The following is a 16,516-nucleotide window of genomic DNA, read 5'->3' as shown; positions in this document are numbered from 1 at the left end:
TTTTTCGTACAGGGAAAGAACTACCAATACAAGGCCCTTCCCTTCGGACTGAAGACGGCGCCCATGGTGTTTACGAAGTGCCTGGCACCAGTGGCAACCCATCTGCATCTGCAGGGCATACATGTGTACCTGTACCTCGACGACTGTCTCATCCGGGCCAAGTCAAGGGAAATCGCAGCCTAACACACGGACATGACCGTCCGGCTACTAATGGATCTGGGATTCTCCGTGAACTATCCAAAGTCCTGCTTGATTCCATCGCAGAACGCTCTGTTCTTGGGGGTCCAGGCTCAACAGTCTCCTGCCTGGTGGCCCCCAAGGAAGAGAGAATCGTGGCCATTTTGGGCAAAGTACAACGGCTGTTGGCATTGAAGATCGCCACGGTACGGACCATCAAGTCGCTGCTCAGCATGTCGTGTATTTACTTGAACAGACTCTGCAGGTTGCGGATGCGACCCCTTCAGGAATTCTTGGACGCTCGGTGGGTCCAGGTATCCGGAAGCCTTGCAGACAGGATTGTTCTGTTGAGCGATAAGGTGATGGGGTGTGCACTCCAACATCGCCGGGGGCACAGATTTTCAGAGCCCTCCATACCAGGAGACGGCACCAAGGACGCTGCCCTGGAGGAGACAGGGGTTCTCCACAATAATGTCCTGGAACTGCGAGCAGTTTTCTGGGCCCTCAAGTCGTTTCTTTCGTCCCTGTTCTATATCAGGAAGCAGGGGGGTTGGAGGGACCAGATCCCCAGTGCTCTCCAAAAAGGCATAGGACTTGTGGCACTGGGGCGTCGCCCAGGGGATGGTCCTCATTCCGTTTCACATGGCAGGAGTACAGAACACTGTCGCCGACTCTCTCAGCAGGGAGCTGTGCTCTTGCCACGAGTGGGAACTTCGGCAGGATCAAGTGGGCAACCTTTTCCTCAAATGGGGCAGGCCCCAGATCGGTCTGTTTGCGACTGCGACGAACACCAGCCGGGGAGCATGGGGGACGCATTCTCATTCCCTTGGGAAGGCCTGTTTCTCCAGCATGGGGTCTGGCATGGATTCACATGCTCATGAATATTCCCCGTCGTCAGGCTGGGAATCCTCGGTAAAGAAAAAACCAGTATCAGTTTCGTTTCTGATCTGTCTTTCGTAGTAATAACCAATCACTGGTCTCTGCGTCATACTGACCACAGCCAATGACTGCCCTCTACCTAAGCACCGCCTCTGGCAGCCATCTTCAGATTTTTACCGCACGTTCATGTGTTGGGATCCTCGTGCTATTGCTCTCGAGCGTTAGTGCTATTTTTTCGCGCTTTTTCACAAAAACTTCGATTCTTTCGGTCAAAAGAGCCTCCAGCTCCACCGATCCTACATCCGATCAACGGGGACCCGTGTCGGATTCATCTGTGCCCCTCAAGGGTGAAGATTTCGTCGAGCTACACTTCGGAGGAGAACGTCTTCAAGGAGGACGAACACTCTTTCTGCCTTTACTGCCTTCATGGGGACAAGACGCACGTGGAGAAGGACTGTGCGTTTTGCGGCAACATGTCGGAACGGACCATGAAGGACCGCCATCAACGTCTCGCCAGCTGGCTGGAGGGTAAGAGCCCGTCTGGCGAGAAGAAGAAGAAATCTGAGCGGTCTTCTAAGACCTTTGAGGGCGCCCCGGCGACGGGGGCCCAACATAAGGCCAAGCACCGCGAGTCCGCTGGCACCGGGAGCGCCGAACGGTCGGGCTCTACGGGCGCCAGGCAGGGCGCACCCTCCCCGGCACCATCAACCACGAGCCAACGCTCTGGGTCGGGTAAGAGGAAGGCCGAGCACCCGGCGAAGCTCCTGGAGAGACCCCGGTCGAGCTCTAAGGCAGAGGAGGAGCGTGGCAGTGCCCCCTCCCTCAAGGATAAGGCGGTGAGCGCACCTAAGGTGGTGAAGGCCTTGATCCATTCGACCAAGCCCTCTATCGAAACGGTCGCGGTGGCCCTGGCCCAGCCTGTGGAGGCTGCACCAGTGGTGGCGGCCTCGGGGCCCAGAATCTCCCTGCCTCCTCGGAGGGAGTCTTCTTTCGTGCCCATCGATAGGACCCCCGTGAAACCCTCCGTGGGGAAGAAGGGGGGGCAGGGCGTCGTCGTAGATTCGGCCTCAACCTCAGAAGAGGAACTGATCGAGGTCTTAAGCCACGGCCTAGGCGTGGAACAAGACCAGCCCGTCGGAATGGGCCCCGACGCAGGTGACGACGACGACATCGTCGAGGATACCGACGGGGCCCCTGCTCGCCCGTCGGATTCCCCTCTGCCAGCGCCGCAAGACAACTCAGAGGCCATTTTGTTGGCTATACAGTCCTTATGCTCCGAGATAAGGACGAGACTACCGTTACCGACGGAGGAACCTCTCCCGTCGGGGGATCCAGAACCGGGACCTTCTGGTGTTCCCCCTACCAAGAAAAGAAGGATCCATCCACCGCCTCCTTTTCAACCGTCGCGCCCCGTCCAGCCCTCCTCCCCGTCCACCCGAGGGGATGATACGGGGACTGACACGGCAGCGACGGGTACGGACGACGAGGCATACGACGAGGATTTTCCGTCGTCGCCTCCCACCAGGGCTTCTCCGCCCGACGAGATTGGATCGTTCCACTCAATGATCGCCAGGGCATCCGAGCTTTTCCAACTCTGCCCTGAGGAGAAGAAAAAGGAAGGCTTCCTTTACCAACGGCGCGAGACCAAGAGGAAGACGGTCCTCGCAGTGCCTCTGTTGGACGACATTTGGGATGAGGGCCTTTCCCTCCTCAAGAACCCTTCCACGACGCCAGCGAAAAGAGACCGGTACGAGAAAAAGTACCGGGTCCCGGACTCGGCCCCCCTATGCCTCCGGGCGCAGCCTACCCCGGACTCCGTCGTCTCCGCGGCAGCCAGGAAGAAAGCGGGGGGGGGGTGCGGCCTCCACGTCGACTTCCCCGCCGGACGGCGAGGGAAAGAAATTGGATGCCATGGGATGCAGAGTCATCTCGTCGGCGGCGACGACGATTAAAGCGGCCAACGCCTTGGCTATCGTGGCCCGCTACGACAGGGAACTCTGGTACAAGATAGCTCCCCTGCTGGATTTTCTGCCGGACGACAAGAGGGCGGAGGCCCTTGAGATCCTGCAGGAAGGTGAGGTGGCCTCGGACCACGCCATCACCGTGGCGACGGACATCGCCGACACTGGGTTCCGCCAGATGGGCAACGGCGTTTGCCTTCGACGTCGCGGATGGCTCAAGGCTACGGACTTTCGGCAGGACGTCCAGACCAGGGTCCTGGACATGCCCTTCGACGGGAACAACCTGTTTGGGAAGACAGTGGACGATTCCCTTCAGGCCATCAAGGCGGATACTGAGACGGCCCGGGCCCTTGGAGTACTGCAGCAACGGCGGACGCCCTTTCGGAGCGGCGGAGGCAAGGGCGCCTCCAAAGGTTCCGGCGGCGGTTTCGCTTCCTACCGTCAAGCGGCCCGCTCGTCGTCGCAAGAGGCCTACAGAGGACGAGGCAAGTCTGGCGGACCCCGCCGTCGTCGCCAAGGAGGCCAAGGCGGCAAGGCCGCGTCCAAGCAGGATTGAACCGGCCGGGGGGTCGGGCCCCCACCGAAGCACCCCGGTGGGAGGCCGGCTGGCGGGCTTCGTCAGCGTGTGGGAGTCCATCTCCACCGACCGTTGGGTGCTGGACGCCCTGGCCCGGGGCCACGCGCTCGAGTTTCAAAGAAGGTGCCCGCGCGTCCCCCCCCGTGGCCAGGAAAGAACTTCACGTCCCTCAACTTCTCCTGGAGGTAAAGGCGATGCTCAGAAAGGGCGCCATCGAACTCGTCCCAAAGAGGCTTCGGGGCTCCGGAGTCTACTCGCGTTACTTCCTCGTGAAGAAGAAGACGGGAGGATGGCGCCCCATCCTGGACCTGCGACGCCTGAACAAGTTCATCAAGGCGCAGAAGTTCCGGATGGTCACCCTCCAGCACGTCACTGGCTCATCCGCGCCAAGACGAGGGAGCTCGCCGTGGTCCACACGGCAAGGACCGTCCAACTCCTCACGGACCTGGGATTCTCCGTGAACTACGCCAAATCCCACCTGGTGCCCGCGCAAGTCGCACTGTTTCTGGGAGCGAGGCTCGACACAGTGTCCCTTCTGGCCTCCCCGTCGGAGGAGAGGACCAGGACCATCTTGGGCAAGGTGCAACGGATGTTGGTGGCCGACGCGGCCAAGGTGAGGTCCATCAAGTCCCTCCTCGGGATGATGTCTTCTTGCATCTACCTCATTCCCATGTGCAGGCTCCGGATGCGCCCGTTGCAAGAGTTCCTGGATGCGCGCTGGATCCAGACGACGGGCAGCTTCGAGGAAAGGATCAAGCTCGACGAGAGTTTCCGACGAGCGATACGGTGGTGGGGCACCCGCGCGCATCTGACGGCGGGCATGGACTTCCAGACCCCAGCCCACCAGGTGACTGTGACCACGGATGCCTCCCTAGAAGGGTGGGGAGCGCACACCGAAAATCTGCACGCAAGGGGACTCTGGCTCCCGACGGAGAAGTCCCTGCATATCAACGTCCTGGAGCTCCGTGCAGTGTTTTGGGCCCTCAGGTCCTTCCTTCCGTCCCTCAAGGGCAAGGTGGTGAGGATCTTCACCGACAACACCACCACCATGTTTTACATCAGGAAACAGGGCGGAACCAGGTCCCCAGCGCTGTCCAAGGAGGCGCAGGACCTGTGGCATTGGGCCGTCGCCCAAGGGATTCTTCTGGTGCCGTTTCATCTGGCAGGGATAAAGAACACCATCGCCGACTCACTCAGCAGGGAGCTGCGCTCGTGCCACGAGTGGGAACTACGGCAGGATCTGGTGGATCGCCTCTTCCGACGGTGGGGCACACCCCAGATCGACCTGTTCGCGACGGCGACGAACACCAAGTGCCGGAGGTTCGCCAGCAGGTTTCCCCAGACGAGGAGCATGGGCGATGCTTTCTCGTTCCCCTGGGAGGGCCTGTTCCTCTACGCGTTCCCTCCCTTGCCTCTGCTAATCCGGCTCGTCAACCAGCTCAAGAGGTCACGGTGCAGGATGATCCTCGTCGCACCTGCGTGGCCGAGGCAGATATGGTTCCCGGACCTTCTGGACTTGTCGGCGTCCCCGCCAATCAAGCTGCCGGCGGACGCGGATCTACTCTCCAGGGAAGGAGGCGCCATCCTCCACCACGACCCGAAGTCGCTGAACTTGCAGGCCTGGCTCCTGCAGCGCTAGAGTTTGGAGGATACGACATACCGGCCGATTGCAGAGAGGTTCTTGCAAAGGCCAGGGCGTCCTCGACTCTTAAATGCTACGGACACAAATGGAAGAGGTTCTCTGTCTGGTGCCACGCACAGAAGATTAACCCTCTACGGATTACGGCTCCCCAAGTGCTGCCGTACCTGCTGACGCTGGCCAAAGCTGGTCTGGCACACGCGTCCATCAAGATTCATCTTGCTGCGATCTCCCGATACACCAGAACCACGGGCCGGACGTCCTTGTGGTCTCATCGTCTGGTGAAAGAGTTCATGAAGGGACTGTTCAGATCGTTCCCGCCGGTGAAGGCTCCGGCCCCGGCGTGGGAGCTCAACGTGGTGCTGACCAAACTCATGGGACCTCCGTTCGAGCCTCTGCACTCGGCCCCGTTGAAGTTTCTATCGTGGAAAACAGCTTTTCTCGTGGCCATCACCTCCGCACGACGAGTGGGAGAGATCCAGGCCCTTTCCTGCAAGGCCCCGTACTTGACTTTCCACGACACGAGGGTAGTGCTCAGGACGCACCCCTCCTTCATGCCCAAGGTACCGTCGGACTTTCATCTCAACGAACCCTTGGTGTTACCTGTGTTCTTCCCGTCGCCTTCGTCGCCGGCTGAGAGGACTTTGCACTCGCTGGATGTAGCTAGAGCGCTGAAGTTCTACGTGGACCGCACGAAAGGTTTTCGGAAGACGTCACAACTCTTTGTGAACTTTGGACCTGTCAATCAGGGGAAGGCTCTCTCGAAGGCTTCCATCTCCAGATGGCTCTCCGGCTGTATCATGTACTGTCACCGGTTGGCAAACCGACCGCTGCCTGGCCGTCCGAGAGCCCATTCCACCAGAGCGATCGCAGCTACCACGGCGTTCCTATCTGGTGTGCCCCTGCTGGACATATGCAGGGCTGCTACGTGGAGGTCGACGCACACCTTCACGAAATTCTACTGCGTCGACCGGGATTCCAGGGAGGAGTCCAGGGTCGGCCAAGCAGTGCTGCGCAACCTGTTCGCCTGAGGTGAGCCTGGTGAGGAGGTAAGATGCTTAATGTTGAGTTGATGTGATGCTTAATGTTGAGCCTTTGCCACCTCCCGTGGTTGTGCATGTGTGTACTGCTATGTATTCTTTATTCATGAGCATGTGAATCCATGCCAGACCCCATGCTGGAGAAGGAACAAGTTACTTACCTGTAACTGTTGTTCTCCAGCATGGGTCTGGCATGGATTCACATGCGAACCCTCCCGCCTACCCCTCTGCGGCTCTTCACTTGGTCATACTGCCACTTCACGTGCTTCCAAATCTGAAGATGGCTGCCAGAGGCGGTGCTTAGGTAGAGGGCAGTCATTGGCTGTGGTCAGTATGACGCAGAGACCAGTGATTGGTTATTACTACGAAAGACAGATCAGAAACGAAACTGATACTGGTTTTTTCTTTACCGAGGATTCCCAGCCTGACGACGGGGAATATTCATGAGCATGTGAATCCATGCCAGACCCATGCTGGAGAACAACAGTTACAGGTAAGTAACTTGTTCCTTCTGTATCTGTTCCCTCTGTGCCGCAACTTCTTCGAGTCAGCAGCCAACTCAGACGGTACCGGTGCAGGATGAACCTCGTCGTGCCAGCGTGGCCGAGGCAGATCTGGTACCTAGACCTTCTCAGCATGTCAGCGTCCCATCCAGTCAAGCTGCCAGTGGTCGTGGATCTGCTCGCCAGGGAAGGAAGTGCAATTCTGCACCACAACTCTGGATCTCTGAACCTGAAGGTCTGGCTCCTGCAGCATTAGAGTATGGTGACTACGATCTTCCGGCGGACTGCAGGGAGGTACTCGCCAAGGCCAGGGCATCATCTACTTTGAAGTGCTACGAACACAAATGGACGCGTTTTGCGTCTTGGTGCCGGTCACAGAAGATCAACCCTCAAAGTCACGGCCCCTCAAGTAGTTCCGTATTTGCTGTCATTGGCTAAATTGGGGCTGGCTCACGCTTCCATCAAGGTACACCTGGTGGCTATGTCCTGCTACACCAAGTCTCGGGACTGTCTTCACACCATCTAGTTAAGGAGTTCATCAAGGGACTGTTCCGCTTGTTCGTCTGTGAAAGCTCCGGCCTCGGCGTGGGAACTAAATGTGGTGCTGACTAGGCTCATGGGGGAGGGGGGGCCCATTCCAACCTCTGCATTCAGCCCTGCTCAAGTTTGTCGTGCAAGACCGCGTTCCTCGTGGTCATCACCTCTGCAAGACAAGTAGATGAGATCCAGGCCATGTCCTGCAAGCGGCCTTACTTGACTTTCCACTAGACGGGGTTGTTGCTGGGACGCACCCCTCCTTCATGCCTAAGATTCAGTTGGAATTTCACTTCAACGAGCCTTCGGTGTTACCTGTGTTTTCCAATGCCTTTGTTGCCGGCTCAAAGGACTTTGCACTCTCTGGATGTGGCTAGAGCGCTGAAGTTTTATGTGGCCCGCACAAAGAGTTTCCAGAAAACTTCTCAGCCTTTTGTGAACTTTGGTCCTGTAAACCATGGGAAGGCCCTGTCCAAGGCTTCAATTTACAGGTGGCTCTACAGCTGTATCACTCACCGTCACCGGTCGGCAAACCGACCACTACCTGGCCGTCCGAGAGCCCATTCTACCAGAGCGATTGCAGCTACAACAGCGTTCCTGTCTGGTGAGCCCCTGCTGGACATTTCCCGGGCTGGTATGTGGCGGTCGACGCACACATTCAAAAGTTTCTACTGCGTCGACAGAGATTCCAGGGAGTAGTCCAGAGTCAGCCAAGCGGTGCTGCACAACCTTTTCACTTGGAGGTGAGCCTGGTGAGGAGTTAAGAGATTGCTTCTGTTGAGCCTTGCCACCTCCTGTTGTTGTGCATGTATGTACTGCTATGTATTATTTATTCATGTCCATGTGAATCCATGCCACACCCCTTGCTGGAGAAGGAACAAGTTACTGACCTGTAACTATTGTTTTCCAGCATGGGTCTGGCATGGATTCACATGCGAGCCCTCCGGCCTGCCCCTCTGCGGCTCTTCTCTTTGTCCTACTGCCACTTTACGTGCTACCAAATCTGAATATGGCTACCAGAGCAGGGGCTTAGGTAGAGGGCAGTCATTGGCTGGGGGCAGTATGACCCAGAGCTCAGTGATTGGTTTATAGGAGAAAGATAGTTTATAAACAGAACTGAAACAGTTTTCTTTTACCTAGGAGTCCCAGTCTGACAACAGGGATGGGGAATATTCATGAGCATGTGTTCCATGCCAGACCCATGCTAGAGAACAACTTACAGGTAAGTAACTTGTTCCTTCTCCAGCATGGGGTCTGGCATGGATTCACATGCTCATGAATATTCCCCGTCGTCAGGCTGGGAATCCTCGGTAAAGAAAAAACCAGTATCAGTTTCGTTTCTGATCTGTCTTTCGTAGTAATAACCAATCACTGGTCTCTGCGTCATACTGACCACAGCCAATGACTGCCCTCTACCTAAGCACCGCCTCTGGCAGCCATCTTCAGATTTTTACCGCACGTTCATGTGTTGGGATCCTCGTGCTATTGCTCTCGAGCGTTAGTGCTATTTTTTCGCGCTTTTTACAAAAAACTTCGATTCTTTCGGTCAAAAGAGCCTCAAGCTCCACCGATCCTACATCCGATCAACGGGGACCCGTGTCGGATTCATCTGTGCCCCTCAAGGGTGAAGATTTCGTCGAGCTACACTTCGGAGGACTCCAGAAGCTTCTCAGGCCCTGTCTCGGAGATGGCCCAGGAGAAGGGAAGCTCGACGCCCGGAAAGCTGTTCAGGGTATGCCCTGGATTCCAGCTGCAGAACGTCTTCTAGGAGGACGAACACTCTTTCTGCCTTTACTGCCTTCATGAGGACAAGACGCACGTGGAGAAGGACTGTGCGTTTTGCGGCAACATGTCGGAACGGACCATGAAGGACCGCCATCAACGTCTCGCCAACTGGCTGGAGGGTAAGAGCCCATCTGGCGAGAAGAAGAAGAAATCCGAGCGGTCTTCTAAGACCTTTGAGGGCGCCCCGGCGACGGGGGCCCAACATAAGGCCAAGCACCGCGAGTCCGCTGGCACCGGGAGCGCCGAACGGTCGGGCTCTACGGGCGCCAGGCAGGGCGCACCCTCCCCGGCACCATCAACCACGAGCCAACGCTCTGGGTCGGGTAAGAGGAAGGCCGAGCACCCGGCGAAGCTCCTGGAGAGGCCCCGGTCGAGCTCTAAGGCAGAGGAGGAGCGTGGCAGTGCCCCCTCCCTCAAGGATAATGCGGTGAGCGCACCTAAGGTGGTGAAGGCCTTGATCCATCCGACCAAGCCCTCTATCGAAACGGTCGCGGCGGCCCTGGCTCAGCCTGTGGTGGCTGCACCAGTGGTGGCGACCTCAGGGCCCAGAATCTCCCTGCCTCCTCGGAGGGAGTCTTCCTTTGTGCCCATTGATAGGACCCCCGTGAAACCCTCCGTGGGGAAGAAGAAGGGGGGGCAGGGCGTCGTCGTAGAGTCGGCCTCAACCTCAGAAGAGGAGCTGATCGAGGTCTTAAGCCACGGCCTAGGCGTGGAAGAAGGCCAGCCCGTCGGAATGGACCCCGACGCAGGTGACGACGACGACATCGTCGAGGATACCGACGGGGCCCCTGCTCGCCCGTCGGATTCCCCTCTGCCAGCGCCGCAAGACAACTCGGCGGCCATTTTGTTGGCCTTACAGTCCTTATGCTCCGAGATAAGGACGAGGCTACCGTTACCGACGGAGGAACCTCTCCCGTCGGGGGATCCAGAACCGGGACCTTCTGGTGTTCCCCCTACCAAGAAAAGAAGGATCCATCCACCACCTCCTTTTCAACCGTCGCGCCCCTTCCAGCCCTCCTCCCCGTCCACCCGAGGGGATGATACGGGGACTGACACGGCAGCGACGGGTACGGACGACGAGGCATACGACGAGGATTTTCCGTCGTCGCCTCCCACCAGGGCCTCTCCGCCCGACGAGATCGGATCTTTCCACTCCATGATCTCCAGGGCTTCCGAGCTTTTCCAACTCTGCCCTGAGGAGAAGAAAAAGGAAGGCTTCCTTTATCAGCGGCGCGAGGCCAAGAGGAAGACGGTCCTCGCAGTGCCTCTGTTGGACGACATTTGGGATGAGGGCCTTTCCCTCCTCAAGAACCCTTCCACGACGCCAGCTAGAAGAGACCGGTACGAGAAAAAGTACCGGGTCCCGGACACGGCCCCCCTATGCCTCCGGGCGCAGCCTACCCCGGACTCCGTCGTCTCCGCGGCAGCCAGGAAGAAAGCGGGGGGGGGGTGCGGCCTCCACATCGACTTCCCCGCCGGACGGCGAGGGAAAGAAATTGGATACTATGGGGCGTAGAGTCATCTCGTCGGCAGCGACGACGATTAAAGCGGCCAACGCCTTGGCTATCGTGGCCCGCTACGACAGGGAGCTCTGGTACAAGATGGCTCCCCTGCTGGATTTTCTGCCGGACGACAAGAGGGCGGAGGCCCTTGAGATCCTGCAGGAAGGTGAGGTGGCCTCGGACCACGCCATCACCGTGGCGACGGACATCGCCGACACTGGATTCCGCCAGCTGGGCAACGGTGTTTGCCTTCGACGTCGTGGATGGCTCAAAGCTACGGACTTCCGGCAGGACGTCCAGACCAGAGTCCTGGACATGCCCTTCGACGGGAACAACCTGTTTGGGAAGACAGTGGACGATTCCCTTCAGGCCATCAAGGCGGATACTGAGACGGCCCGGGCCCTTGGAGTCCTGCAACGACGGACGCCCTTTCGGAGCGGCGGAGGCAAGGGCGCCTCCAAAGGTTCCGGCGGCGGTTTCACTTCCTACCGTCAAGCGGCCCGCTCGTCGTCGCAAGAGGCCTACAGAGGACGAGGCAAGTCTAGGGGACCCCGCCGTCGTCGCCAAGGAGGTCAAGGCGGCAAGGCCGCGTCCAAGCAGGATTGAACCGGCCTTGGGGTCGGGCCCCCACCGAAGCACCCCGGTGGGAGGCCGGCTGGCGGGCTTCGTCAGCGTGTGGGAGTCCATCTCCACCGACCGTTGGGTGCTGGACGCCCTGGCCCGGGGCCACGCGCTCGAGTTTCAAAGAAGGTGCCCGCGCGTCCCCCCCGTGGCCAGGAAAGAACTTCACGTCCCTCAACTTCTCCTGGAGGTAAAGGCGATGCTCAGAAAGGGCGCCATCAAACTCGTCCCAAAGAGGCTTCGGGGCTCCGGAGTCTACTCGAGATACTTCCTCGTGAAGAAGAAGACGGGAGGATGGCGCCCCATCCTGGACCTGCGACGTCTGAACAAGTTCATCAAGGCGCAGAAGTTCCGGATGGTCACCCTCCAGCACGTCCTGGGTCAGCTGGAGGAAGGAGACTTCCTATCGTCGTTGGATTTGGAGGATGCCTACTTCCACATTCCCATCCTAAAGGGGCACCGCAAATTCCTCAGATTCGTGGTCCAAGGGCATCATTACCAGTTCAAAGCCCTTCCCTTCGGACTACGGTCGGCACCCAGGGTATTCACCAAGTGCCTTGCACCGGTGGCGGCGCAGCTGCGCCGCGAGGGGATCCACGTCTACCCCTACCTGGACGACTGGCTCATCCGCGCCAAGACGAGGGAGCTCGCCGTGGTCCACACGGCAAGGACCGTCCAACTCCTCACGGACCTGGGATTCTCCGTGAACTACGCCAAATCCCACCTGGTGCCCGCGCAAGTCGCACTGTTTCTGGGAGCGAGGCTCGACACAGTGTCCCTTCTGGCCTCCCCGTCGGAGGAGAGGACCAGGACCATCTTGGGCAAGGTGCAACGGATGTTGGTGGCCGACGCGGCCAAAGTGAGGTCCATCAAGTCCCTCCTCGGGATGATGTCTTCCTGCATCTACCTCATTCCCATGTGCAGGCTCCGGATGCGCCCGTTGCAAGAATTCCTGGATGCGCGCTGGATCCAGACGACGGGCAGCTTCGAGGAAAGGATCAAGCTCGACGAGAGTTTCCGACGAGCGATACGGTGGTGGGGCACCCGCGCGCATCTGACGGCGGGCATGGACTTCCAGACCCCAGCCCACCAGGAGACTGTGACCACGGATGCCTCCCTGGAAGGGTGGGGAGCGCACACCGAAAATCTGCACGCAAGGGGACTCTGGCTCCCGACGGAGAAGTCCCTACATATCAACGTCCTGGAGCTCCGTGCAGTGTTTTGGGCCCTCAGGTCCTTCCTTCCGTCCCTCAAGGGCAAGGTGGTGAGGATCTTCACCGACAACACCACCACCATGTTTTACATCAGGAAACAGGGCGGAACCAGGTCCCCAGCGCTGTCCAAGGAGGCGCAGGACCTGTGGCATTGGGCCGTCGCCCAAGGGATTTTTCTGGTGCCGTTTCATCTGGCAGGGATAAAAAACACCATCGCCGACTCACTCAGCAGGGAGCTGCGCTCGTGCCACGAGTGGGAACTACGGCAGGATCTGGTGGATCGCCTCTTCCGACGGTGGGGCACACCCCAGATCGACCTGTTCGCGACGGCGACGAACACCAAGTGCCGGAGGATCGCCAGCAGGTTTCCCCAGACGAGGAGCATGGGCGATGCTTTCTCGTTCCCCTGGGAGGGCCTGTTCCTCTACGCGTTCCCTCCCTTGCCTCTGCTAATCCGGCTCGTCAACCAGCTCAAGAGGTCACGGTGCAGGATGATCCTCGCCGCACCTGCGTGGCCGAGGCAGATATGGTTCCCGGACCTTCTGGACTTGTCAGCGTCCCCGCCGATCAAGCTGCCGGCGGACGCGGATCTACTCTCCAGGGAAGGAGGCGCCATCCTCCACCACGACCCGAAGTCGCTGAACTTGCAGGCCTGGCTCCTGCAGCACTAGAGTTTGGAGGATACGACATACCGGCCGATTGCAGAGAGGTTCTTGCAAAGGCCAGGGCGTCCTCGACTCTTAAATGCTACGGACACAAATGGAAGAGGTTCTCTGTCTGGTGCCACGCACAGAAGATTAACCCTCTACGGATTACGGCTCCCCAAGTACTGCCGTACCTGCTGACGCTGGCCAAAGCTGGTCTGGCACATGCGTCCATCAAGATTCATCTTGCTGCGATCTCCCGATACACCAGAACCACGGGCCGGACGTCCTTGTGGTCTCATCGTCTGGTGAAAGAGTTCATGAAGGGACTGTTCAGATCGTTCCCGCCGGTGAAGGCTCCGGCCCCGGCGTGGGAGCTCAACGTGGTGCTGACCAAGCTCATGGGACCTCCGTTCGAGCCTCTGCACTCGGCCCCGTTGAAGTTTCTATCGTGGAAAACAGCTTTTCTTGTGGCCATCACCTCCGCACGACGAGTGGGAGAGATCCAGGCCCTTTCCTGCAAGGCCCCGTACTTGACTTTCCACGACACGAGGGTAGTGCTCAGGACGCACCCCTCCTTCATGCCCAAGGTACCGTCGGACTTCCATCTCAACGAACCCTTGGTGTTACCTGTGTTCTTCCCGTCGCCTTCGTCGCCGGCTGAGAGGACTTTGCACTCGCTGGATGTAGCTAGAGCGCTGAAGTTCTACGTGGACCGCACGAAGGGTTTTCGGAAGACGTCACAACTCTTTGTGAACTTTGGACCTGTCAATCAGGGGAAGGCTCTCTCGAAGGCTTCCATCTCCAGATGGCTCTCCGGCTGTATCATGTGCTGTCACCGGTTGGCAAACCGACCGCTGCCTGGCCGTCCGAGAGCCCATTCCACCAGAGCGATCGCAGCTACCACGGCGTTCCTATCTGGTGTGCCCCTGCTGGACATATGCAGGGCTGCTACGTGGAGGTCGACGCACACCTTCACGAAATTCTACTGCGTCGACCGGGATTCCAGGGAGGAGTCCAGGGTCGGCCAAGCAGTGCTGCGCAACCTGTTCGCCTGAGGTGAGCCTGGTGAGGAGGTAAGATGCTTAATGTTGAGTTGATGTGATGCTTAATGTTGAGCCTTTGCCACCTCCCGTGGTTGTGCATGTGTGTACTGCTATGTATTCTTTATTCATGAGCATGTGAATCCATGCCAGACCCCATGCTGGAGAAGGAACAAGTTACTTACCTGTAACTGTTGTTCTCCAGCATGGGTCTGGCATGGATTCACATGCGAACCCTCCCGCCTACCCCTCTGCGGCTCTTCACTTGGTCATACTGCCACTTCACGTGCTTCCAAATCTGAAGATGGCTGCCAGAGGCGGTGCTTAGGTAGAGGGCAGTCATTGGCTGTGGTCAGTATGACGCAGAGATCAGTGATTGGTTACTACTAAGAAAGACAGATCAGAAACGAAACTGATACTGTTTTTTTCTTTACCGAGGATTCCCAGCCTGACGACGGGGAATATTCATGAGCATGTGAATCCATGCCAGACCCATGCTGGAGAACAACAGTTACAGGTAAGTAACTTGTTCCTTCTCCCCAACATCTTCTCAGTTGAGAATTGCATTGGCTTACCTTAGAGTTGATTTCAACTCTGCTTTTCACAGGTTACACTGCTTATGACCCCTACAAGTAATTTCTATAAACTCTAACTTGTGCAAGACTTTTTATCTAATAAGTGCCTCAACTCCATAGACTGTGCTCCACTTGACTTTGGCTGTCCTGGCTCCTTGCAGACTCTTTTAGTCAATTGACTTTGATATTTCTGTTCCCCAAAGTGGTAACTTGTTTTAGACTGTTATTGCTGGGAAAGGCTTATCTAAATCTCATTGAAAGATTTAAGTGTCCTCACCAATACGGAGAACCTTTTAACATTTTTCCTTCCTTAAACCTTTCCTTTCTGCAACCTCAGAATCTGCAAAGTGTATTCAGTGTCCTATATGAATGTGATTACTGTCCTTGTGAATGAGATCACCTCAGGGTGTAGGAGTGTGTAAAAAGCATATCTAAAGACTATCCACTAAACGTGTGCTGATCCTGAAAAGTATTTTAAAGTAAATTACCTTGTTACATAAAGAATTGCCTTTTTAAAGAATGCTTACTTAAAAATTGATATTAAGTAAATAATGATTTATCACAAAAACCCTGAGTGTGTAAGTGTTACTTGATTAACTGTATTGAGATACCAAGCAGACAGGTTTTGTGTAATCTGTGTTAATACACCATTTCTTACCTAACAGTCTCCCCTCGTTCAGAACAAGAAAAAGGCCCAGAAGTCCAGCAAAAACTACTGAGGGGGGGGGGGGTCTCGCTAGAAGAGGGGATTAGGTATAAAACTGATGAATCTCTTTAATGACTATCTAAGCATCGGATGGCAAGAGCAATGTGATCGGGGAAGTACTTGTTCAATACAAGGCAACACAGAAAACCTTCACTATGCAAATGCCAAAATGAATGACTTTGTCATTGTTTGTTCCTGTCACCTTGATTCCATACCCTCTCCTACCATCAGTCTTCTCTCCCAAGCCCCTTCCACCACCTTCTCCCTCCCCTGGCGGGATTCTGTGGTTTATCACTCTCAAAGAGGGGACATTAGTGAAATATGTAGATAAGGCCTCATCTTAATGTATTTTTTATTTTTGCTTCTTATTAATGATGTCTATTTGGTCTGTTTCAGTAAATGCTACTCATCTTGCATCGCCACAGTCGAAGTCTCAAACTCCGGTGACTTCTACACAAGTGATGACACCTGTACTTTCCTCGCCAACCACTGCTACTGTTGTGGGCTCAAACCAAGTAACCGGGGGCAGTGGTGCTCCCATGTCAGTCTCCCTACAGTCACTACAATCACTACCTGTGATATTACATGTTCCGGTCATGCAAAGTACCATGCAAAATGCCACTGTCATGCAAAGTACAACGGGGACACTGGTCACCAACCAGCAGTCTGGTAACATGGAGTTCATACCTTCTCAAACCCAGGCAAATGCTGGGAATCTGAACAAAACACCTGTGTCTTTAACACCCACCATCACAACCAAACCAAATATCAGCCAGTCTTTGCCCAGTCCTACAATGCAGCGCAACTCTCCGGCCAGTGCTTCCTCCTCTGGCCCTGTGCTCTCTGTTCATGCTGTTACAACTGCGCATTCTGTTATTCAAGCAGCAAGGACTTCCCTGCCCACAGTAAGCACATCAGGACAATATACTGCTTCCAACAGCCGGACCACAGTACAGATGAAAGTTCCAGTTTCCTCATTTACAAGTCCTATGTCTTCAGAACCAACTGCAGCACCAAGAGCTGGTAAACAAACTATTGTTGCTAATGCAATCTTTCACGGCTTGCAATGCCTTCCCTTCAGCTGGAAGGTGTTTTGTATGTATTTAATATCTTGCA

The 16,516-nt window shown here is 56.5% G+C and overlaps 1 protein-coding gene across 6 annotated transcripts in view; it reads left to right on the top strand.

Annotated features, from left to right (window-relative positions):
- Window positions 1-16,516, top strand: part of ATF7IP (activating transcription factor 7 interacting protein) — an 813,149-nt gene that overhangs the window by 599,446 nt on the left and 197,187 nt on the right. For all 6 annotated transcript variants that reach the window (XM_069652710.1, XM_069652711.1, XM_069652713.1 and 3 more), the window contains one exon: window positions 15,797-16,423. In XM_069652710.1, the coding sequence (XP_069508811.1) occupies window positions 15,797-16,423 (627 nt within the window). The remainder of the gene's footprint in view (window positions 1-15,796; window positions 16,424-16,516) is intronic.

Source organism: Ambystoma mexicanum, chromosome 3p, assembly GCF_040938575.1.
Source record: "Ambystoma mexicanum isolate Mex_15411 chromosome 3p, UKY_AmexF1_1, whole genome shotgun sequence".
NCBI lineage: Eukaryota > Metazoa > Chordata > Amphibia > Caudata > Ambystomatidae > Ambystoma > Ambystoma mexicanum.
This window is presented reverse-complemented; position numbering and strand designations above follow the sequence as displayed.